This window comes from Nicotiana tabacum, chromosome 17 (assembly GCF_000715075.1).
Source record: "Nicotiana tabacum cultivar K326 chromosome 17, ASM71507v2, whole genome shotgun sequence".
NCBI lineage: Eukaryota > Viridiplantae > Streptophyta > Magnoliopsida > Solanales > Solanaceae > Nicotiana > Nicotiana tabacum.
The window spans coordinates 41,956,739-41,982,333 of NC_134096.1; the positions used below are offsets into that span (position 1 = coordinate 41,956,739).

The window sequence follows — 25,595 nt, forward strand, 5'->3', positions numbered from 1 at the left end:
TTCTCCTAGCAAAAATTGGATTTTCACTCTGTAAAATTTGCACAGGCGCACCGCATGGGGTGACGCACCATGCGGGGCATTAGTGGGGGAAATTCAGAAAGTTAGTTCTAACATGCAACAGGAAATTATACACGCGCGACGCCCTACGCGCCGCGGTAGTGGGGATTTCTCATAATACAGATGTTTTCGTGTGTTTTGACGTCCAGACTTGGTCCTCGACCCCTAAACATAATCCCGGCTTAATCCCTTGGGCTTTTACTCAGTCTTCAAAGCTCTAAATTACTCAAATTAGCTCCATAATATCTACATCACCCGAAATCACTCCTACAAGGCATAAACACACAATAAGTGTAAAACACTATCAATTAAAGCTTAAAACGAATAAAGTGCAATGAATTAGAGTGCAATAAGCGACTAAAATACGTAATTATAGCCTAACCATCATTAATTGGAAAAACCTTTAGTTTGAATCAACAACAACTACTACTACTACACCTTATTACCAAATAAGTTGGGATCGGCGATATGAATCCTAATTCTTTTCATTTAATTCAACTCATATCATCATCATTAACAAATATAATAAAAGTACAAGTAAAACATAGTAATAATAATAATAATAATAATAATTTTCTACCAAGTCTAAAACCTATTCCCAACTAGTAGGTATCACCGATATGAATTTTTCTCTTTCGCTATGCCTATCTTTAGCTAAGTGTGCATTTATTTCAAGGATTTGTAGGTCTTCTGAGACAACTTTAATTTATGTGATTTTAGGTCTATCTTGCCCCTTTTTTACATCTTCCTATATCATAGTTTTATACTTAAAGACCGGTGCATTTGTAGGACATTACCAAACCTTCTCAACCGACCTTCTCTCATTTTATCCTCAATATGTGCTACTTGCACCTTCTAGTGAATATGGTCATTTTTAATTTTATTTAAATTTGTGTGACCGCATATCCATCTTAGCATTATCTTTTCCGCAACACTCATCTTGTGGATATGTTAAACTTTAGCAGTCCAACATTCACTACCATTTAACATAGCAGGTCTTATAGTTATTCTATAGAACTTACCTTTTACTTGAGTAAGTATCCTTCTATCACATAACCCCGGTTACACTCTATTTCAACCATTCGGTTTTAATCCTATGAGTAACAACTTCACCTATCATTCCATTCTCTTGAAACAACGAGCCAAGATGTCTGGATTGCTTGCATTTTGGCACCACAATTCCATCTAGTCTCACCTCAAATTCGCTCTTCTCATGCTGACTAAACTTGCGGTATATGAACTCAGTCTTACTTCTGCTTATATATCTTAAAGCCCTTTGTCTTAAGGTGTTTCTCTTTAGTTCAAGCTTTCGATTGTCACCCTCACTAATTTTATCGAGTAGCATAATATCATCTACAAATAGCATATGACTATGGACATGATCATGCTAAACTTGGATAATGCCCTTCGAGGAATCATATAGAGTAGCCCTTTATCCCCGGTATATAGGAATTTGGGAAAGGGGAAAAAGAAAAACAAAAAATGGGAATTTTTTTAAAGTTCCAAAAATAGGAAATGGACTTCTATATTCTCTATGCAAGTATTTATGCATGTATATGCAACAGACATTATGTGGGTATATACATATGGAGATTTAATTGAGTGCAGTCCATAAGAAAGATCTTAAGAGATACATGCATGTGTTCCACTTTGTGCCATGTGGGATTTTCTTATCTTTTAAGAGATACATGCATGGATGTGTTGTCTTGACGGATGGTGCAGAAATTTTAAGCGGCCAATACCACTGGTTTAAAATTCTAGTTTTTAAAGCTATTTAACTTTAAATCAAAATTTTCATATTAAATTTTTTTCAAAACAAATATAAAGTTTGGATCAATAAAATTATTAAGGTTAGACCGAACTTATAACTTAAACTCTAGCTTATAACTTAAACTCTAGCTTCGCCGTGTTTCTATATGGTGGCAGACGCACGCATCTTTAGGCCGCAATTGATATTCATGTCTGATTATAGTCTCTTTTTGGTAGTATCTATTTGTTTGGAAGCTCCAATTTAAATTCTCATTATTGACTTTGGAGACATTAAAGTAATAGTATCACTTTCTCTAATCCTCCCAGATGGTTACACCATGCTTTCATGTCAGCTATCTGTATAAACCAGTTCTTTTATTCAGAAATATCCCCAACCTTTGGACGTCTTTCTTTCATATATAAAACCTCTCTAACATTTTGACAAAAAACTCCAAATCTTTTTTTTGGGGCCAAGAGTTCACTGACAAGAGGAGAAGGCATGGGTCAGTCATTTCAAGATAAGGGGCCAAATGAACCTTTGCTAGAATCCGAACCGCCAACGTTGGCGGCGGAGCAAATAAGCCCTGAACTTGAAGAAATCCTGTCCGACACAAGCTTGTCACATCTTCAGCGGTTTGGACGGGCCTCGGTCATAGAGCTGAGAAATCTCTTCCGTCTAGCAGCTCCGGCAATCATTGTTTACTTGCTTAACAATACCACTTCCATGTCTACTCAGATCTTCTGTGGCCATCTTGGCAATCTTGAACTTGCTGCTGCTTCCCTTGGTAATAGTGGCATTCAACTTTTGGCCTATGGCGTCATGGTAATTTTGTTAATTCACCTCACAAAGATTAATGATCTCTATACTGCTCTTTTACTTTGTATACTTACAATGAACAATATTGGAACAGCTAGGAATGGGAAGTGCAGTTGAAACTTTATGTGGGCAAGCATATGGAGCTCACAAGTATGAAATGCTTGGGATATATCTCCAAAGATCAACCATTCTTCTTATGCTTACTGGAATACCACTTACAGTGGCCTACTTATTCTCTAAGCCAATCTTGATTTTACTAGGACAATCCAAGACATTAGCATCTGCAGCAGCACTATTTGTCTATGGTCTAATTCCCCAAATTTTTGCTTATGCTGCCAATTTTCCAATCCAAAAATTCTTGCAAGCTCAAAGCATTGTCAATCCTAGTGCATATATAGCAGCTGTGACATTAGTTTTTCACCTTTTCTTAACATGGCTTGTGCTTTATGTATTTGATTGGGGATTGTTTGGAGGAGCTTTGGTTTTGAGTATTTCATGGTGGATAGTTGTGATTGCGCAATTTGTATATATTTTGTGGACTGATCGATGTAAGAAAACATGGAATGGATTTAGCCTGCAAGCATTTTTTGGAATGTGGGATTTCTTCAAATTGTCTCTTGCTTCAGCCGTGATGTTGTGTCTGGAGACTTGGTACTTTCAAATTTTAATTTTAATTGCTGGTTTGCTTCCAAATCCTGAGGTAGCATTGGACTCTCTAGCTGTTTGGTAAAACCGTCTACTTCCAAATTCAATATTTGTGCTCATATTTTTATTTTGTTTTCTTATACTTTCTTTCTTTCTTTAATGGTATATTTTTTATGCAGTACGACAATTCTAGGGTGGGTATTCATGATATCTCTTGGCTTCAATGCAGCAGCAAGGTTAGTCACCGTTTGATCAATTATCTTAAAAAAGATATATCATGCCCATTTTTTGGGTTAATTATCTCCTGTATATAACACTTTCCAAAAAAGTGCTAGTAATACTTTGTATAATACTAATTTTATACAAATCACACATTTTATGCATCAGTACTTAATTGATTTGATTTCGAATTTTTTCAACTTCTTATATAAAATAAAAATAAATTATCCTAAATACTTGGTCTGATTATAGCATATACCTAAATTTATCTATATCTATATTATATTAAAAGTGAAAAGCCCTTAAATCAAAAATTAAATTACGAAAATACCCTTTTAAATAATGTAAATACTTTACATATATAAAATGACACAAAATACTAAATTTACTTGAAAAGATATGATCTTTCATATTAGTATCTAATGTTCAAACTGATTTCTAACTAACAGGTGCCTATTTTTCCTTCTTTTATTTCCAATCGTATCGCCTTTTCAAAAAAGAATATAAAACGTAAGGTTGATTTTCAAAAGTAGAACATAGTATATCTTCAAAAGCCTTACAAGCACCATTTTATTCATACTCAAAACATCCAACGTCTCTCTGCCAATATAAAACATAAAGTAACAATCATTATTCCCAAATGTTTTTCTCTGATGTATTTAATCATTAGAGTTTCACCGTCAGCTATTCTTCTTTCTTTTCCTTTGCGAGACTAATTCTGTAAGTTCTAGTATAATTCTTTAGTTTATGTACAACGTTATTTTATTAAATATATATATATATATATATATATATATATATATATATATAAAATAAAAAAACATGCTCAAGTTCCATAGATATTAAACAACCTATAAAAGAGTGTTTATAGGATAAACTTGGATAATGAACTAATACTTCTAATGTCAAAAGAAAAGAGAGGAGACTCAGTCAAATATAATCTGAAAATAAAATATTAATAAATAAGATATTTCTAATAAATTATTTGTTAATTAACCTAACAAAGTTTTCCATTAAATATTAAATTTTCAACCTAATCAGTTTTATTTCATACAATTATTTTTATGAATATATTAGCAATATGAGCTTATGTTTCGCTTATTCAATCACTTTGTCACATTCATGGATTATGTTATTTGGCTTAAATTAATTATTTGTTTGCGAAGTTTGTTATTTTTCGGGACAAACTTCCAAAGCATAGTGTCTTTTGGCTTGAGCTTCGATTTTGGAATTGTTATCTTTTTCTTAGAGATTTAAGATTTCATCCAATATAAATTTGTCTTGTGATCTTCCAACAGAGTACTTGGATTATTCGGTCGCATAATTGGTAATATTTCTACAATTTATAAATTGAAAATTTTTCAATATAAATGACTAACATAATAATAATTTTTTCGTTCAAGAAGTAAAAATATTTAACATTATTTTTAATTTCAAACAAGAATGGTAATTATAATAGATTTATTATTCATACAAACTTATATTTTATTCGTTCATCTATAGTTATTTATTTAAAATTTTGTTTCTATAATATGGTACTATTTACACTGTCAAAATTAATATAATTTAACAAACACGTGCGATGCACGTGTCGAGAAACTAATTTCTTAAAAACAGACATAACATTGATTCGATTAGCCCGATTTCATCAGTTCAGTCGATTTTGAAAGTTCTTTTAACACCCCTACAGGCTATAACCTGTTAATTACAAGAGTAGATGCTTTTCTGTTTACCTTTTCTATTTTATCTGAGAATTTATTAATTAGAAAACAGAAAATAAAAATAACTCTGGGCGTGATTATTAAAACAGCTCTTAATTTTAGAAGATAAGGTGAAATCGAGAGAATACGAATTCATTGGATACTTTAATTCCATAGAAAAATCTCCTACATATAATATGAGACAGAACATATTTAAGGACACCAATAGACCACGACCACACGTGTATCTTGAAAGGAATAAGACCAAGAAAGTGATAGCAAGACCAATAATTCGAAATCGGCCAAAATCAGAAATGACTGCTCCACTACGCATGGAATCACTTCACTCCAAAAATAGAAATGCAAATCAAGCAAGTTGATCTTTGCATAAATATCTCAGCAAAATCATCATCATGACATTTCGAGAAGAAGTTCTGATAACAGTAATTTGATAAGGATTTTACATAGTATATACTTTCTTAATGTAAGTTAATTTTCACAAGTATAAATTAACTTGTTAATGCTTCTATTTTTTTTAGTTTGTTCCAAAATAAATGATTATATTTTTAAATTTAAAATAATGTAACTTAAACTTCTCATTTTATTATTAATATCAAACTTTTATAGTCTCACAAATAATGTGACATATTTAAGATCACAAATTTCAAAAGTCTTATAATCATACAGATCACATATTTAAAATCATATATGACATGCTTAGAAATGTAGGAAGTGGTTTTTATTAGAACCTGTATCATTAAGATTTACCTGTAATTATTGTACAAATATCCTGATTACATGAATATATTTTTTGCAATGTCAGTGTACAAAACTTAAATTCATTTTAAAATGGCAGTGTGAGAGTGAGCAATGAGCTAGGAGCTGGACATCCAAAATCAGCAGCATTTTCTGTTGTGGTGGTGACATTGAGTTCCTTTGTCATTTCTGTAATCTTTGCAATTCTGGTGTTATTACTGCGGCATGTGATGAGCTATGCCTTCACGAGCGGAGAAACCATAGCAGAAGCAGCCTCTGATCTTGCTCCGCTCTTGGCTCTATCTCTCATACTCAATGGTATTCAACCTGTTTTATCTGGTAAGTTTCCCATTAACGTTCTGTTGATATTCTCTTTAATTATTTTACTTTCTCTTGAGTTCTAATTTTTAAACTTTCTAAGGAGTAAAGTTGAATGATTTTTAATCTTGTCTATTATATCAATAACTGGAAAAATCTCATCGGTGATCTTTTGTAAGCACGTAATTTTTGACCAGTACATCAGAATTATTTTTAATAGTTTTAGTATTTTTAGAATATTTATTGAAGTTTATTTCTATAGGATTTTCACTTTATTATTAATTTTAATTCTAGTTTTAAAGAACAAAAATTAAAAAAAACAAAAAAAATAGTTTCATATAGTTTATCTTAATTAATTAAAATTAATTTTACATTTAATAGTATATATTAAAATTATTAAAGTTCTTAATTTATGGACCTTTAGAATTAAAGAGTCCAAAATTTGGGCCCAAATTCGGATGGCCCATTCCTCTTAGCCCAAAATCCCCATAACCTAAAAAATCCAAAAAAAACCCTAAAATAAAAGAGGCTCCTCTCTCATTCTCACAGGAGGAGGGCACGAACGAAAACAGAGAGAGCTAAGAAAGATGGCAGCAACTGTTGCGCATAGATGGTAGTGATGCAGCTCTCGCTACAACATCCCGGTCAACGTCATCCTTAGCTCTTCCACCTGTAGCTCATCTTTGTTAACATCATTAAACCAGATCCTAAGTCCTCGATAAGAACACCCCAAACAGTCATTAAAATCATACACGAAAATAGCCATTGCCGAGGTCGGTTGTGGTGGTATTCCGTTCTGATCGAGTCGAGTTCGCGATTTGGAGGTTTTTCCGGTCGCGGTCCAGATCGTTTTTCTTTTCAAGTTCTGTTGTCAATTTTTGGATTTTGATTCCATCTCATAGCTGCTTTATTAGAGATTTGATTTGGATATTCTTCTTAAATATAAAGGTCCGATACTTTCCTATCTTTTGGGTATTAAATTTTTGAATTCTCTTATTTTAATTAGTTTCATATTTACGGTAGTAAGGCGTGAGTTTTTGTTTTATCCCATTACTGTTCAATTCATGGATACTAAGATTTTCATTTGGATAATAAGTTTGTGCTTGTATGACTGAAGTAACTGATTCATGAGTTCAATTTTAATTTGATAATTTAGTTCTTTAGTTGGTTGGTTTCCATTTTAAGCAGTAAAATCGTTTGGGATTAAACTTTTGAATTCTTTGAAGTAATGACGTGATACGGGTCTAGTTTAGTCTTGAAAACTAACATGTTATGTTTTTATTGATAAAACTGGAATCTTGCTCATAAGTGGGGTAATCGATTTATTAGCTTTTGTTGATGAGCCAATATGAATTTTGTTTGGATCTGATTAAGATAAGCATAAGAATAATGATACGTATACTGCTTTCGTTATATTGTCTTTATTTTTGTTTAATTTGTCAACCTCTCACAATAATTTTCATAATTCATGACCTCAAAAGCAATCTCAAAGTAGTTTAAGAAAATAACTCACGAACACGCACTAGTTGCTTTAGGCGCGATTAATAAGCATCGTGATTATGGGTACGGTTCCCGTGGCATGGCCGCGATACGTAAATTCCAATTCGGGTGTGCATTTCATGTGACCAGATCATAACTTCGAAAAAAAATAAAATTAACATGTTGTAAATCGCGGGTGCGTTTAACGTGGCGCGGTTTGCAATGTGTACAAAAACAAACGAGTGCGCGACATCGCGATTTGTTCAAATAAATTTCATAAGTACTAAAAGCGGTTTTAAAGGTAAAACGCACAATATATTTTTAAACAATGTAATGAATCAGATAATTAAGCCAAGTATTAATTGTTAAGCGACCGTGCTTAAACCACGGAACTCGGGAGTGCCTCACACCTTCTTCCGGATTAACAGAATTCCTTATCCGATCTTCTGTGTTCGCGGACCATAAATAACAGTAAATTTCTTCGATTTGGAATTTTAAAATAAACCGGTGACTTGGGACACCATAAATTATTCCAAGTGGCGACTCTGAATGAATAAATAATCCCATTTCGATTAATGTCACTTTAATTGAAAAAACTCCCTATTCTCATATCACCTCGGGAAAAAGGAGGTGTGACAGTTCTGGCGACTCTGCTGGGGATCGAACCCAGAATCTCTGGTTCAGGGTTCAGAATTCGAGCTTAGAATAATTGTTATACTTGGTTTTTGTCTATTATTTGATTTTTACGTGTTTAAATCTAATGTACTAAATGTCGCTTTTTACCGCTTTGATATTATGTGAACTTTATATAAACTGTTACGAAACCCTCCTTTTCTCTGAGTCTTCTAGTGACTTCTTTTCTATTAGAATCATATCCTAATTTTAGAACGAGGTTCGGACAAGTTGTAAAGCCGGTGAAGCTTATGTATTTCCGGTACGCTACCCCCCCTTCCCCGGCTCGAGTTGTCCGTTCGGATAAGCCAGGTCTAGAACAATACACCCTGGATTTAAACTTAGAATAACACAGCCTCATGCCGAATCCCTAGCAGGTACGTTTGCTTGCATCACGTGTATTTGACTTAGGGGTCTCAACACATGGGTTGGGTCTGTCTAGAATAGGTGTACCCAAAATTAAAGGACCATCCTGATGCATTCTTTACCTGCTACTTGTGCATTAATTTGCTTGGCTTGTATGTTGACCGGCTTCTTGAGTTAGAACAAAAAGTCAAAAAAACAATAGAAGAGAAGACCAAAGAGTGAGGTAGGATAGAAAAACGCCTGGTTTTGACAATCTCGGTATTCAAAAAAACAAACCTCGTTACTCTGTCAAAATTTCAAGAATAAAGAGAAAAGCATTTCAAAACAAATCATATTTGTCTGTGCATCAAAATTGACCGAACTACGCGAGTTTGATTCTTACAGGATGTGAGATACGTAGGCAACCCTCATCGGGTCCGGACCCATTTTTGCAAAAATAACCAAAAAATGCATCTTTTTGTCATTAGGGGATGCCATTTTTTGTCCAAATGGCCAGAAACGTCCCGACGAGACACTGAAAGGCTTGTTTTGCAAGAATATCCACCTATGGCTTTTTTTCTAATTTTGACCACTTAGCAAGCACAGTTTTAAAATCTTCATTTCTGAAGGGCTGAAGGGTCGTATTTGCAAAGGTGGTCTTGAGTTGTTTGAGTTTTATTTTGCAAAAATAATCTTTCTTTTGGGGTGGTCAAAAATAAAAAATAAAATAAATCAAAAATCACTTGTTTTTAACCAGTCGCCTTAAATAAAAATGTGCAGGATGAGCACTGTTGAAAATATACCTTTTCGAGTCAAAGACGAGATTCCACTAGGACTCAACATGTGGTGGAACGACCTGGTGGAGGTCGCCAAGCGTTCTGTGATAAAGGCTTTAGGTGGGCTCACTGGTCTTCTGGAGATTAAACCAAAGGTTGATATAATCGAAGCTTTGATACCGTTTTGGGACCCGACACTCAACGTTTTTCACTTCTCTAATTTCGAGTTGACCCCTACACTAGAGGAAATAATAGGTTATGCTAGTTTCGAACGGAAGCTAAGGCATCAATATCCAGTAGCACCAAGAACTGTAACCCCTCATAAGTTTTTGGACCTCTTGAGAATTAGCCGGCAGGTTAAAGATGAAACTTTAGCCGGAGGATTCTGCACATTCCGTTTCTTATACAGGCGGTATAGTGACCCCCATAAATTTGAGGCTCCGGACTCTGGTTTGAATCATCAGGGAAATAAAGACAAATGGGAAGCACGCAGGGGTTTGGCCTTTGTGGTGGCAGTTTTAGGCACTCTGATATGCCCAAGGAGTGACAGACATAGAATTGGGGCTCGTAGGAGTGGCCGACTTTATGGTCAAAAAGGCCAATGACACTATTATACCGATGATTCTCGCAGAAATTTACCGAGCTTTAACCGCTTGTCGAGCCGGGACAAAAGTTTTTTGAGGGTTGCAACTTGCTTTTACAAATGTGGTTGGTAGAACATCTTTGTCATCGCCCAGGTTACATGAACTACGGTCTTATCAGACTCAATTGCATCGAAGAATATGAAAACCGAGTAAACGGTCATAAGTTTCCAGAAGGTACTGAGGCATGGTTCGCGTATTTGGGTTCTTTAAACGCAAATCGAATTGAGTGGACTTTCGGTTGGCTCCCGGTCGACGAAGTTATTTACATGTCCGCCGGAGTGTGCTTTCTTTTATTAATGGGTCTTCGGAGTATTCAGCCATATGCCCCGCATCGGGTCTTACGCCAATTGGGAAGATGCTAGACAATCCCCTATGACGAAGATTTGAGTCCACAGGTTATTGAACTATGCCCAAAAGCTACATTCCCAGAAGAAAAGCTTCGCCAGATTTGGCACCAATGTAGGTTCCTGGAGCCACAAACTCAAGTACGGGATTTGTCCACGGGTGAAGTAGGATCTAACTACGCCACATGGTATGGTAAAAGAAGTCGGGTCGATCAAGAGCTAGAACAGCCCGCCAAAAGGCCCCATGTCCAATGGAAGAAGATGAGATGGTCGAGTACTTTCTTCAAGCCCTAGAGCCTACTTACTTTGGCCATTTGATCTCAGCCATAGGTAAGTCCTTCAACGATGTGGTAAAGATGGGAGGAATGGTGGAAGAGGGACTCAAGTCAAGCAAGATCATGAGCTATTCCGCCATAAAAACAACCACACAGGCAATTCAAAGTGGCACCGGAAGCCTGTTAGGCAAAAAGAAGAAAGATGATGTCGCTATGTTTGTCTCTGGATCATGGCGTGGCCCAAGGGGTTCGCCTCACCAGTACACCCAACCTCGACCCCAACCTCAAGCCTACACCCAAGCTCCATATAATCCATCCCAACATTATTTCCCACCACAAGACCCTCAATATTCAGTCAGACCACCCCAATACCATGTTCAACACACAGTCATATGCGCAACCCCTTCCTTACCCGCAATGGCGTGCTCCTACTCCATAAAATCCTTATCCACCTCCACAACCATACCGAAACCTTACTGGTCCAAGCTTTCGACCAAGGCCGGATTATAGAAAAGAGAGGCAGCAGCGGAAATAAACCTTCACCCCTCTTAGAGAGTCGTATACCAGTTTGTTTCAAAGGTTGAGGCGGTTGGACGTTTTGAGGCCGATTGAGCAAAAGACACCAAATCCACCTCCAAGGAACCTTGATTATTCCCTCAGATATGCATATTGTTCTGATGCCCAGGGCACGACACAGAGAAGTGTTGGCATTTGAAGAGGGTGATCCAAGAGCTTATTGATACAAATAAATTGTGGTCTAGAGCCCGGAGGCGCCAAACATCAACCAAAATCCTTTGTCGGCCCATGCAGAGAGACACATATGATTGAGATAGTTCATAAGGATGGGGAGCCCAAGAATTCTTCCAAGTCTGTCATGATGATCCGGGCTAGCGAAAGTAATCCAGTTAAAGCTCCAGATTCTGCAAAAGCAATGCCCTTGACAGTTGAAGGGGTGTCGGAGAAGCTAAGCACGCTCAACGTGAAGCCATCTGTATTGGTTGTAAAAAGGCCTCTTATTGATGTTGAAGCGAACCAGGAAAAGAAAAAAGTGGTCGTGCCAGGGGTCCCGGGCAAGCTTGTCATAATCGTGGAAGGGGCTCGTATTACCCCCGTTATTATTAAGCCAGTGACCCAGCTACCAATGGTTGACACAAAGGCCGTCCCGTGGAATTACAAACAGGTGATAGTAAACATATAAAGGGAAAGAAGTAGAGGAAGAAGTCAATGAAACCGGAGGACTGACTTGTTCTAGGAGATGTTTTACCCTAGAGGAACTCAGGAAAGCCAAGCCATTCACGAATGGCCACATCCCAGTAAAGAAGCCAGTCACCGAAGAAGAGGCTGAAGAGTTACTGAGAAATATGAAAATACAAGACTATTCCATTGTAGAGCAGTTAAGGAAAACACCAGCTCAGATCTCTCTTTTGTCTTTGTTGATACATTCAGATGAACACCGCAAAGCCCTGATGAAGATTTTGAATGAGGCCCATGTTCCTAATAAGATCACGGTGAACCACTTGGAAAATATTGCTAACAAGATTTTCGAAGCAAATAGGATCACTTTCTTAGATTATGAACTTCCTATGCAGGGTACAGAACATAACCGAGCTCTTTATCTCACAGTGAAGTGCGAGGATTCTGCTGTCTCGAGGGTACTGGTTAATAACGGTTCTAGTGCAAATATTTGCCCTCTGTCCACTTCGCAAAAGTTAAAGATCGGCACTGAAAGGATCCACATGAACAATGTATGTGTTCGAGGCTTTGATGGAGGACGAAAAGATTTTGTCGGTGATATAATGCTCGAATTGTCAATAGGGCCAGTTGAGTTCACTATGGAGTTCCAAGTGCTAGATGTGGCTGTCTCCTACAACTTGTTATTGGGCAGGCCCTGGATACATGCTGCCAAGGAAATCCCGTCTTCTCTGCATCAAATGGTAAAGTTCGAATGAGATAGGCAGGAAATAGTTGTGCACGGTGATGAGAACTTATCTGCTTACAATGACACAACTGTTCCATTTATTGAAGTTGAAGATGATAAAGGGCCTTGGGTTTACCAAACATTCGAAACAGTGTCTGTCGAGAAGATTCCTGAGGGAGAATGCATTCCAAGTCCGAAGCTACCCTCCGCGTCCGTCATGGTAGCAAATGAAATGTTGAAGAATGGTTTTGTGCCGGCCAAAGGTCTGGGTTCGTCTCTGCAGGGTATTGCGCATCCGGTGTGTCCACGTGAAAGTTTTGGTACATTTTGTTTGGGATTCACACTCATAGGGAAGGACGTGAAAAAAGGCTAAAAATTTGAAAAGGAAGGCATGGTCACTTCCTAAGCCTATTCCACATATCTCCAAGTCTTTTGTCAAGCCAGGGGTCGCAAAACGCCCACTATCAGCGGTCCCAAAACCTGTGGTCGACTTTGATGAAGAGCTGATCAAGAGGTTCCAGAGTCTGTTTGATGAGGTTAATATGGTGGAAATCGGGGAAGGTTCCAGTAATGCCGATGTGCAGCTTGTTGGGCCAAATATGAAGCTTAGCAATTGGAAAGCTACTCTTCTCCCTACCCGGAAGGAGGTTTGGTAGTTTGCTTTGTTTTCCTTTCTGTTATCTAGGTTATTCTAGAGTTGTAATCCAGATTTTTATTTTTTGCTTATTTTGATGTCCAAACCCTTCTATCCTTTTATTTCAATGAAATATAATTTTCCGTTTTCCATTATTCCTGATAGCGTTTCATTTTTTGTTTTTCTTCTGTACAGTTCTTTTTATGCTGGTTTCAATGACATGATATGCATCAGGAATTTTCAGCCAAATCTTAAAAGCCAATCTAATTCTGAAATAATAATCCAAGAAGTAGAGTGTGATGATGAAACAGAATATGATGAAGAAGCAGCATTTGAGGAAATCAGTAGAGAACTAAAACACTTCGAAGGAAAACCCAAGCCTAATTTGACAGAAACTGAAGCAATCAATTTAGGAGATCAAGATAATACTAGGGAAACCAAGATAAGTGTGCATTTGGAACCACAAATCAAGGAAGAAATAATCAAAGCATTGTTCCAATATAAAGATGTCTTTGCATGGTCGTATGACGACATGCTGGGTTTGAGCACTGATTTGGTAGTTCATAAATTGCCAATTGATCCGGCATTCACTCCTGTCAAGCAAAAATTAAGGGAGTTCAAGACTGATATGAGTGTGAAGATCAAAGAAGAAATCACAAAGCACCTTGATGCAAAGGTCATTCGGGTCACTCGATATCCCACTTGGTTAGCTAATGTGGTGCCAGTACCAAAGAAGGATGGTTAGACTAGGGTATGTGTTGATTATCGTGATCTCAACAAGGCAAGTCCAAAGGATAACTTCCCATTACCGAACATCCACATTCTGATTGACAATTGTGCCAAGCACGAGATCGAGTCTTTTGTGGATTGCTATGCGGGATATCACCAGATCCTGATTGATGAGGAAGACGCAAAAAAGACAGAATTCATCATGCCATGGGGGACATATTGCTACCGGGTAATACCATTTGGTTTGAAGAATGCTGGGGCAACTTACATGAGGGCAATGACTACCATATTTCATGACATGATACACAAGGAAATTGAGGTTTATGTAGATGATGTGATCATAAAGTCAAAGAAGCAGTCCGACCATGTTGGAGACTTGAGAAAGTTTTTCCAAAGGCTCCGCAGGTACAACCTCAAGCTCAATCCGGCAAAATGTGCATTTGGTGTCCCGTCCGGGAAACTGTTGGGATTCATAGTCAGTCGACGCGGTATTGAGTTGGACCCATCAAAGATCAAAGCCATCCAAGAATTACCACCGCCAAAAACAAAATTGAGGTAATGAGCCTTCTCGGAAGGTTAAACTATATCAGCAGGTTTATTGCTCAACTCACGATAACTTGTGAGCCCATCTTTAAGTTGCTGAAGAAGAATGTTGCGGTTAAGTGGACTAATGAGTGTCAGGAAGCATTTGATAAGATCAAGAGTTACCTGTCAAACCCACCTGTGCTGGTCCCGCCGGAACCTGGGAGACCCTTAATTCTCTATTTGACGGTCTTGGATAATTTTTTTGGTTGTGTGTTGGGTCAACACGACATCACGTGCGAGAAAGAGCAAGCCATTTATTATCTCAACAAGAAGTTCACTCCTTATGAGGTTAAGTATACTCTTCTTGAAAGGACATGTTGCGCCCTGACTTGGGTGGCACAAAAGTTGAAGCATTTTCTGTCATTCTACACTACTTACCTCATTTCTCGCATGGATCCTCTAAAGTATATCTTTCAGAAGCCTATGCCCACAGGAAGACTGGCAAAGTGGCAGATTTTACTCACAGAGTTCGACATCATCTTTGTGACTCGGACCGCGATGAAAGCCCAAGCCCTGGCCGATCACTTCGCCGAGAATCCGGTGGATGAAGAATATGAGCCACTAAAGACTTATTTTCCTGATGAAGAAGTGATGTATGATGACGAGGCTGATCATGATGAAAAGCCAGGTTGGAAACTCTTCTTTGATGGAGCTGCTAACATGAAAGGTGTCAGAATAGGGGTTGTACTCATTTCTGAAATAAGGTATCACTACCCCGTAACAACTCAGCTTCAATTTTATTGCACTAACAACATGGCTGAATACGAAGCATGCATTATGGGTTTGAGACTAGCTATAGACATGGGAGTTCAGGAAATACTGGTTTTAGGAGATTCAGATTTGTTGGTTCACCAGCTTCAGGGAAAATGAGAGACTCGGGATTTGAAGCTCATACCGTATCGACAATGTCTGCATGATCTTTGTCAATGATTTAGGTCAGTAAAATTCAAGCATATTCCCAGGATTCATAATGAGATAGCCGACGCCTTGGCTACTCTGGCGTCAATGTTACACCATCCAGATAAGACTTACGTCGACCCTCTGCATATCCAAGTCTGTGATCAGCACGCTTATTGTAATGTGGTTGAAGAGGAAATTGATGGTGAACCTTGGCTCCACGATGTCAAGGAATACATCAAGTCAGGGGTATATCCGGTACATGCCACAAGTGATCAAAAGAGAACCATTCGACGTCTGGCTAGTGGATTTTTCTTAAGTGGGGGAATCTTGTACAAGAGGACTCCAGATCTAGGATTACTAAGGTGCATAGACGCTAAACAAGCTTCAACTATCATGGCCGAAGTTCATTCCGGAGTTTGCGGGCCACATATGAGTGGGTATGTCTTGGCAAAGAAAATTCTTTGAGCAGGTTATTATTGGCTCACCATGGAATGAGATTGCATCAGCTTTGTTTGCAAATGTCATCAATGCCAGGTGCACGGGGATTTAATTCATTCCCCGCCATCTGAGATGCACACAATGTCTGCACCTTGGCTCTTTGTTGCTTGGGGCATGGATGTCATTGGACCAATTGAGCCGGCAGCGTCAAACGGGCATAGGTTTATTCTGGTGGCCATTGATTACTTTACCAAGTGGGTCAAAGCTGTAACTTTCAAGTCCGTGACTAAGAAGGCGGTGGTAGACTTTGTTCATTCGAATATCATTTGCCGGTTCGGAATTCCCAAGATAATCATCATAGACAATGCTGCTAACCTCAATAGTCATTTGATGAAAGAGGTATGCCAACAGTTCAAGATTATGCATCGAAACTCCACTTCGTATCGTCCTAAGGCAAACGGAGCTGTTGAGGCTGCTAACAAGAACATAAAGAAGATACTTCGTAAGATGGTGCAAGGTTCCAGGCAATGGCATGAAAAGTTACCTTTTGCTTTACTGGGTTATCGCACTACTGTTCGCACTTCAATAGGTGAAACTCCTTATTTGCTGGTATATGGAACCGAGGCAGTTATACCTGCGGAAAGTTGAGATTCCATCCCTTCGGATCGTGGCTAACGTTGAAATTGATGATGATGAGTGGGTCAAAACCCGGCTAGAGCAGTTGAGTTTGATTGATGAAAAACGATTGGCAGCAGTATGCCATGGTCAATTGTATAAGAAGAGAATGGCAAGAGCATACGTGCGTCCCCGGAAATTTGAAGTGGGCCAGTTAGTATTGAAACGCATCCTTCCACATCAGGCTGAAGCTAAAGGCAAGTTCGCCCCAAACTGGCAGGGGCCGTTCATTGTGACAAAGGTGTTGCTCAATGGTGCTTTGTATTTAACAGACATAGAAGGTAAATGTGTGGATATGGCTATCAATTCTGATGTAGTCAATAGTTATTATGTATAATTTCTTTGCTTATCTTCAATCGTATTTTGTACTAGGCATGTTCAAAGTTGGAATGACGATGACATTTTATTCTGCTATCCCAAACACTTTTATCATTTGTTACCTTTTTTTTTAGCATTATTTATTTTCTTTCATACCCCTCTTTTGGAATCAGAAGTAGAGCTGGAAATAGAAAAGAAAAAGAAAAGACAAAAAAATAAGAAAAAAAAAAGAAGAAAAAAAAAGAAAAAGAGAAAAGCAAAAGAAAGAAAAGAAAGGAGAAAAAGAAAAAGAAAAGCAAAGTAACAAAAACAAAACAACTTTTACTAGTTTGAACTACGTTCGACCTGATTCCTTTTAAGGATATGTAGGCAGCCTTACACGGTTCGGTCCCATCAGAATAAAAATACAAAATTCCCTAGATTCGAAGAAATTGGGGCAGAAGTTTTAGTTTTGTAAAAAGATCTGATTCCAAAAGTTGTAATTTTGAACCCCTTCATCTTAAATTATTTTGAGCCTACATGCCACCTTTTCTTTCTAACCCTGTCCAAAACCTACACTACAGTCCAAAGAAAGACCTTCTAATCAACTTTGAGGATGCCAAGTCAAGTGAGATGGAGGTATGATTTACATCATGGGTAGCACCTTTGTTCATGGTCACAAGGAAAAGTGAATAAATGAGTGTCTTATTGGTGAAAACCCTCACGGGCACCATAGGGCGATGGTGAGTCGAGAGAAAATTCAAATGAGAGAGTCTTATTGGTGAAAACCCTTACGGGCACTGTAAGGCGACAGTGAGTTGAGAGAGGAGAAAATGAGGGAGGCTTGCTGGTGAAAACCCCTCGGGGCATTACAAGCCGAATGGGGTTCATGACTTTACAGAGAAATTGAATTATGGAAACCCCGATTTTAAAGTATGAAGACATGGCATGAACTGAAATGTGATTAGTTGGATGGATTAGGCTGATCAATCCGAAATGCATGTCATGATCATTGGATCCAGTTACTTCATTCAGATAAGTCTCTTTTTCCATTTTTCTTCAAATAGTCATCTCTGTTTTTTTCCTTTTTATTCCTAATTCTCGAAGTCACTTCGCTTCGTTTCTTTTGGGTCTATTCTTCTAAGTCTATGTCAAATTAGTCTTTGTTAAGAAAGCAAGAAAGGACTTCAAAGCTCATTACCAACTTTTTATTTGCACCAAGCGAAATTCGGCCAGACACATCACAAGTGACATGATTTAGAATGAGCAATGCGGTGGTAACTGAAGTTCAGGTGGTCAAGTGATTCATGAATTTGTAGGAAATGTAAAGGTTCAACAGTTGTCAGAATGAAAGTACCATACGACAAGTTGAGTGTAAGGGATTCAAGCCATTCAGAGGTTTTGTGGTCGAGGTCCGATCAAAAGGTCAAACAATTCTTTGTAGCCCGAAGAAGCTAATCAAAATGAAGCGAGGTAGTGGCAGAAGCAGACACTTTCAGCAAGGATGCCACAAACTAACCGCCACATTTTCAAACTGATAAAATTTTCTTTGTTTTAAGCATGGGCAAAAAATCTTGTTTGCTTTGCCAGGAATCCCCTGTGAGGAAAGCATGTTCTAGATAAATTCAGTTTTAAGTTTTCAGGACCCTCCTGGATAATGAGAGATAAGTTCAACTGTTCAGGACCCTCTTGGATATTGGGATTTAATTTCAAGTTTTTAGGACCCTCCTGGATAATAGGATCTAGTTTTAAATTTTCAAGACCCTCCTGGATAATGGAATTCAACTAACAATCAATAAATGTTCCTAGTACAAACTGGGGCAGAAAACTTTCTCTGCTTTGTCTGTGTTGTTGTGATAGCAGATGCCCACTTGGAGAATGAGGGAATTTATTTCAAGTTTTAAGTCAGCAGGCGCCCACCTGGAGAATGAGAGAATTTATTTTAAGTTTTAAGTCAGCATCACGCGCCCACCTTGAACAACGAGGAAATTCATTTTAAGTGTTAAGTCAACATCAGGCACCCACCTGGAAAATGAGGGAATTCATCTCAAGTTTTAAGTCACCAGGCGCCCACCTGGAGAATGGGGAATTTATTTCAGTTTTAAGTCAGCAAGCGCCCACCTGGAGAACAAGGGAATTTGTTCCAGTTTTAAGTCAGCAGGCGCCTACCTGGAGAACAAGGGAATTTATTTCAGTTTTAAGTCAGCAGGTGCCCACCTGGAGAACGAGGGAATTCATTTCAGTTTTAAGTCAAAATCAGGCGCCCACCTACAGAACGAGGGAATTTATTTCAGTTTTAAGTCAGTAAGCCCCACTTGGAGAATTGGGATTTTATTTCAGTTTTAAGTCAGCATCAGGCGCCCACCTGGAGAACGAGAGAATTCATTTCAGGTTTTAAGTCAGCATCAGGCGCCCACCTGGAGAACGATGGAATTCATTTCAAGTTTTAAGTCAGCATTAGGTGCCCACCTGGAGAATAAGGGAATTCATTTCAAATTCAAGTCAGCATCAGGCACTCACCTGGAAAACGAGGGAATTTATTTCAAGTTTTAAGTCAACATCAGGCGCCCACCTGGAGAAGGAGGGAATTTATTTCAGTTTTAAGTCAGCATGCGCCTACTTGGAGAACAAGGGAATTTATTTCAAGTTTTTAAGTCAGCAGGTGCCCACCTGGAGAATGAGGAAATTTATTTCAAGTTTTAAGTCATCAGGCGTCCACCTGGAGAACGAGGGAATTCATTTCAGTGTTAAGTCAACATCAGGCACCTACCTGGAAAATGAGGGAATTCATTTCAGGTTTTAAGTCAGCATCAGACGCCCACCTGGAGAACGAGGGAATTCATTTCAGGTTTTAAGTCAGCATCAGGCGCCCACCTGAAGAATGAGGGAATTTATTTCAAGTTCAAGTTTGAGAGGCATCAGGAGCCCTCCTGAAGAATAGGGTCAACTTTTAGTTTTCGAGTTCAATTCAAGTCAGCAGGATGCCCACATGAAGAATGGGGTGAATTTTCAGTTTCATATTGAAGGATCAAGTGGAGATTCAAGGAAGATTCAAGACAACAAGTAGATATGATCTTGTATTTTTTTTTGTTGTTGTAATTTTTGCTTTCAATTCATGATGTAATGGCAGGGACCGCGGACCGAAACCTCGACGGAACCTCACTCGACTCTCTCATCCTCTCCACACACTCCATCACTTCATTCACTTCTGAACAACACATGACCTGATTCCTTTATAGCCAAGGATATGTAGGCAGCTCAAATACCATGGCTCGGTCACAATCATTTTGAATAAGTGTCGGGTCAGAAATCAATTACGTCGCTTACTTGTTTCTTTGCTCAAAAACACTTTGTGTTTTCAAGCAAAGAGGGGTAGCTGTAAGCACGTAATTTTTGACCCGCAAATCACAATTATCTTTAATAGTCTTAGTATTTTTAGAATATTTATTGAAATTTATTTCTATAGGATTTCACTTTATTATTAATTTTAATTCTAGTTTTAAAGAACAAAAATTAAAAAAATACAAAAACATAGTTTCATATAGTTTGCCTTAATTAATTGGAATTAATTTTATATTTAATAGTATATATTAAAATTATTAAGTTTCTTAATTTATGGACCTTTAGAATTAAAGAGTCCAAAATTTGTGCCCAAATTCGGATGGCCCATTCCTCTTAGCCCAAACCCTCATAACCTAAAAAATTCAAAAAAATCTTAAAATAAAAGAGGCTCCTCTCTCATTCTCACAGGAGTAGGGCACGAAAGAAAACAGAGAGAGCTAAGAAAGATGGCAGCAACTGTTGCGCATAGATGGTAGTGACGCAGCTCTCGCTACAGCATCCCGGTCAGCGCCATCCTTAGCTCTTCCACATGTAGCTCATCCTTGTTAACATCATTAAACTAGATGCAAAATCCTCTATACGAACACCCCAAACAATCACTAAAACCATACACGAAAATAGCCATTGCCGAGGTCGGTTGCGGTGGTATTCCGTTCCGATCCAATCGAGTTCGCGGTTTGGAGGTTTTTCCGGTCGCGATCCAATTCGTTTTTCTTTTCAAGTTCCGTTATCAATTTTTGGATTTTGATTCCATCTCACAGCTGCTTTGTTAGAGATTTGATTTGGATATTCTTCTTAAATACAAAGGTCCGATTCTTTCCTATCTTTTGGGTATTAAATTCTTGAATTCTCTTATTTTAATTAGTTCCATGTTTACGGTAGTTAGGCGTGAGTTTTTATTTTATCCCATTACTGTTCAATTTATGGATACTAAGATTTTCATTTGGATAATAAGTTTGTGCTTGTATGACTGAAGTAACTGATTCATAAGTTCAATTTTAATTTGATAATTTAGTTCTTTAGTTGGTTGCTTTCCATTTTAAGGAGTAAAATCGTTTGGGATTAAACTTTTGAATTCTTTGAAGTAATGACGTGATACGGGTCTAGTTTAATCTTGAAAACTTACATGTTATGTTTTTATTGATAAAACTGGAATCTTGCTCATAAGTGGGGTAATAGATTTATTAGCTTTTGTTGATGAGCCAATATGAATTTTGTTTGGATCTGATTAAGATAAGCATAAGAATAATGATACGTATACTGCTTTCGTTATATTCTATTTTTTTTTTAATTTGTCAACCTCTCACAATAATTTCCATAATTCTTGACCTCACAAGCAATCTCAAAGTAGTTTAAGAAAATAACTCACGAACACGCGTTAGTTACTTTAGGCGCGACTAATAAGTATCGTGATTATGGGTACGGTTCCCGTGGCATGGTCGCGATATGTAAATTCCAATTCGGGTATGCATTTCATGTGACCCGACCATAACTTCGAATAATAATAAAATTAACATGTTGTAAATCGCCGGTGCATTTCACATGGCGCGGTTTGCAATGTGTACAAAAATAAACGAGTGCGCGACATTGCGACTTGTTCAAATAAATTTTATAAGTACTAAAAGCGGTTTTAAAAGTAAAATGCACAATAGGTTGTTAAACAATATAATGAATTAGATAATTAAGCCAAGTGTTAATTGTTAAGCGACCGTGCTAAAATCACGGAACTCGGGAGTGTCTCACACATTCTTCCGGGTTAACAGAATTCCTTACCCGGTCTTCTGTGTTCGCAGACCATAAATAAGAGTTAATTTCCTCGATTTGGGATTTAAAAATAAACCGGTGACTTGAAACACCATAAATTATTCCAAATGACGACTATGAATGAATAAATAATCCCATTTCGATTAATGTCAATTTAATTGGAAAAACTCCCTATTCCCATATCCCTTCGAAAAAAAGAAGGTGCGACATCGTTTACAGAATATGATCGTCACTATACGTTCGGCTAAGAAATTTTGATGGACTGAATCGACAGAAAAGCAAAAAATATACATATTAAAATGTTTTTCACTCTCGGCCTCTAGGGTCACGGGCAAATCTAGACTTATTACATTGGGTTCATTTGAACCAAATACTTTCACGTAAAATAAATTTATATATAAAAGTTTATCAAAATTATACCAAATAGTAAATATAAACTTATAAGAATTTTAAATATTGAATCCAGTTCGATTCTGAATTTACTTCTGTCTAGGGTAACCTGACATGTTATAGAATATTCGATTGTTGAACGTAGATAGATATTTGCGAATTGTTCTTCACAATATGATACCCTAGGATTCTGATGAACCTAGCCATCTATTTTGTTGTTTAAGAAATCTTCAATATATGCTTTGCATGTTCTTCGAAATGATTTAATATTATTTTTCTAGTTTTATTAGAGCTCGTCAAAAATTATTTTATTGACTAAACTTTTTGAATTCCATTTATTCTATATCCTGAATAATACAACTTTGCAATTAGTAACTCTTTTTTACACTTCTTAATTGAAGTTCAATATTAGCTTTTTCAGTAGGAATTAATCTTTTGCATTTCTATCTATCTCACCTTTACAAATTATCACCTTAAAAGCCAAGAAATTGGAAAGAGGGGAAAACTCTTAAACCTTCCAAGTGGTAGAGAAGAAGAGAAAGAAGAAAAAATAATAATTCAAGCCTTTGTTTCTAACCTAATGTTTCTGTGAGGAAATGATCTCCTGTGACTATTTATATTTTAAGTAGCGAAAGTAATATTATATATAAAGATATCGTATATTTTATTTATCAATTTTCTATGTTATTTTTTTACCAATCTCCTTTAAAACGGGTTATAATTAAAAGAGCATTTATAATGGATCATAAAACTGATCTCCGCTTTGGTTTTTTCGGAAGAGAAGTTCAATCAGAAGATGCATGTGATTTTTGTTTATGTATACAGATATCTTTAGAAGTTTAATTAATTGATTGGATTATCATGGAGTATTTGTTCTTTAGCGAATGATATGATCCACCAACTTAACAATTTGTCGCTCTCATGCATCATCAATTAAAGATCGACATAAATTAATGTATGTTAATTAATTAATTAATACATGAAATTTTTTGAAGGGGTTGCTGTTGGGTGTGGATGGCAAACTTTTGTGGCCTACGTTAACGTGGGATGTTACTACGTTGTTGGCATTCCATTGGGTATTGTTCTCGGTTTTAACTTCAAGCTCGAAGCTAAGGTATATTCTCTTTACCAATTCTTTCACAATTTTATATTTTTAAGTTGAAAAAAAAAACTTATTAAATTTATTATGTGAATATTATTCCAATCCCCATGACAACTAAAAAAAGACAGAATTAAAACAGTAATTGTTTTTTCTCTTTACGATGGAGTAATATTAAGCATGAGGAAAAATGCAAAATATTATTTTTAATTTGAAATACTTTTTGTTCTTAATTATGACCAACTGATGTTAATTTTGTTTTGCTGAATGGGAAGGGAATATGGTTGGGATTGTTAGGAGGAACAGCTATGCAGACCATCATCTTACTGTGGGTGACTTTTCGAACCAATTGGGAGCAAGAGGTATGTTTTAGAATTTAATTACTTGTTTTATTTTTGAAAGAAAAAGAAAAACGTTTGCTTGAGCAGTCTTTTGAGGGAAAGAAAAAAGTTATCTTTTTTTGAAGATTTCCTAACTCAGTTTTTCAAATATTTTCAAAAATGATTTTTTTTTGGGAGCTTTTGAAAGATTTGAAAAAACTGAATTTGCAAAAATGGGTCAAACAAACACTTCTTCCCTTAAAATTAATTTCGAAAAACTACTTTCTAAAACCTAGTGTTCAAAAATACTCTACTAGTAATTTTCGATCATGCAATATAATTAAAATCTGACCCTTGATCAACCGTGGCAAGTTAAATTACCTATGTATATTATAAGCATAATCAAATGTTCCAATAGCACTTTAGCTTTCGATGATTTAGTAGAAATTTAGTTGTTCGCCTGATAATATAATGATTCTTCTATAAATTACGTACAAAGGCTTTTTAATTCACTTGTATTTTTTTTGGCTAAATATTGTTTAGGTTAATGTTCGAGCTAGTGGAAGTGTTTTCCTGTAATTATATAGCCAACGCCCAACATGTTTGACGATGAATATGTTGTTTGTTCACTTTGACAGGCTAATTAAGCTCTGTTTTCTACTTGTGTTTTACAGGTGGAAAAAGCAAAGAGCCGATTAAATATGTGGCAAGACCAGAGTAAAAAGCCATTGTTGAATGATTGAGAAGCAACAGCCGGAAAATTAGCTAATTCAATTGGACCAATGACAATACGTCATCCCATATTTCACTGTCTTAATTTTCGTACTTTTCATCTCTAGGCACATTAACCGTTGGAAAATTGTTAAAGAAAATGGGGTATGGGTATATTTTAGCCATTCCACATACTTCATTTTTTTAGCAACAGAGAGGGGTCTTATAAGATTGGGGAAAAAAAAAGGGAGGGGCTCTTAGATGCGGAAATTGCAAAGTTAAGAACAGATTATCCACAAAGTTAAAGTGTGTAGAATATTTAGGGGTGGTGGTGGTTGGGGGGGGGGGTGTTTATAATATGTATTATTAAATGATAGTTTTGCAAAGTTAAGATGCAGATTATCATTTTCTGTTTTTGAAAAATACCGAACCTAAAAAACTTTTTCGAAAAAAAAAAACAAAGTTCTCAAAAAGACTTTGCATTTGCAACCTAAGAAGGCATTTAATCTGTACATGAACTTATTTGATTCATGGAGATATTAGTGATCGAAAGATTGGGCATAACTTTTTTAACATCAAATCATATTAGCACCAAAAGATACAAAATTGAGACCTTTTGGAATTTAAACATAATCAAATGATAAATTGCACCAAATTCACGCTACCATAGACGTTATATATGATTTGTCTAATTACTCATTAAAGCAGTAGCATATATTCTAACTCTAGGCAAAGAATTTATCTGATTTCCTCTTTTCTAAAAGTGACTCTTCACCCTAGGAATAAGGAACTTCTTAGTAGAAAACACTTAATTATCTTCTTAGTGGATCAAATCGACGCGAATCTAAATGAGTACGTTTCAAATACCGAAAGCATACAGAAAAAAGAAATGATTCTTTAGGTGATATTTGAACTTTGAAAATTGACATATCATTAGTAAACTGTATAACAAAAAGAGAGAGAGAGCAATGGAGTGTAAGAGAGAATGTGATGAGCC

At 36.8% G+C, this 25,595-nt stretch overlaps 1 protein-coding gene across 5 annotated transcripts; it reads left to right on the forward strand.

Annotated features, from left to right (window-relative positions):
- The first annotated feature begins 1,879 nt into the window (after positions 1-1,879).
- On the forward strand, positions 1,880-24,783 carry LOC107781496 (protein DETOXIFICATION 40). Of its 5 annotated transcripts, XR_012701155.1 has the most exons (8): positions 1,881-2,629; positions 2,718-3,349; positions 3,448-3,504; positions 6,044-6,282; positions 20,723-21,121; positions 23,464-23,582; positions 23,843-23,929; positions 24,562-24,783. XR_012701155.1 is itself a non-coding variant. In XM_075234224.1 (7 exons), the coding sequence occupies exons 1-7, from the start codon at positions 2,306-2,308 to the stop codon at positions 24,628-24,630; spliced, it is 1,527 nt and encodes a 508-aa protein (XP_075090325.1). In that variant the 5' UTR covers positions 1,881-2,305; the 3' UTR covers positions 24,631-24,783. The 5 variants fall into 5 exon arrangements, 4 of the variants coding, with proteins under 4 accessions (XP_016457692.2, XP_075090325.1, XP_075090326.1 ...); XM_075234224.1 differs by lacking the exon at positions 20,723-21,121; XM_016602206.2 differs by lacking the exons at positions 20,723-21,121; positions 23,464-23,582; positions 23,843-23,929; positions 24,562-24,783 and adding an exon at positions 6,811-7,350 and having other exon boundaries at positions 1,880-2,629.
- The last annotated feature ends 812 nt before the right edge of the window (positions 24,784-25,595 follow it).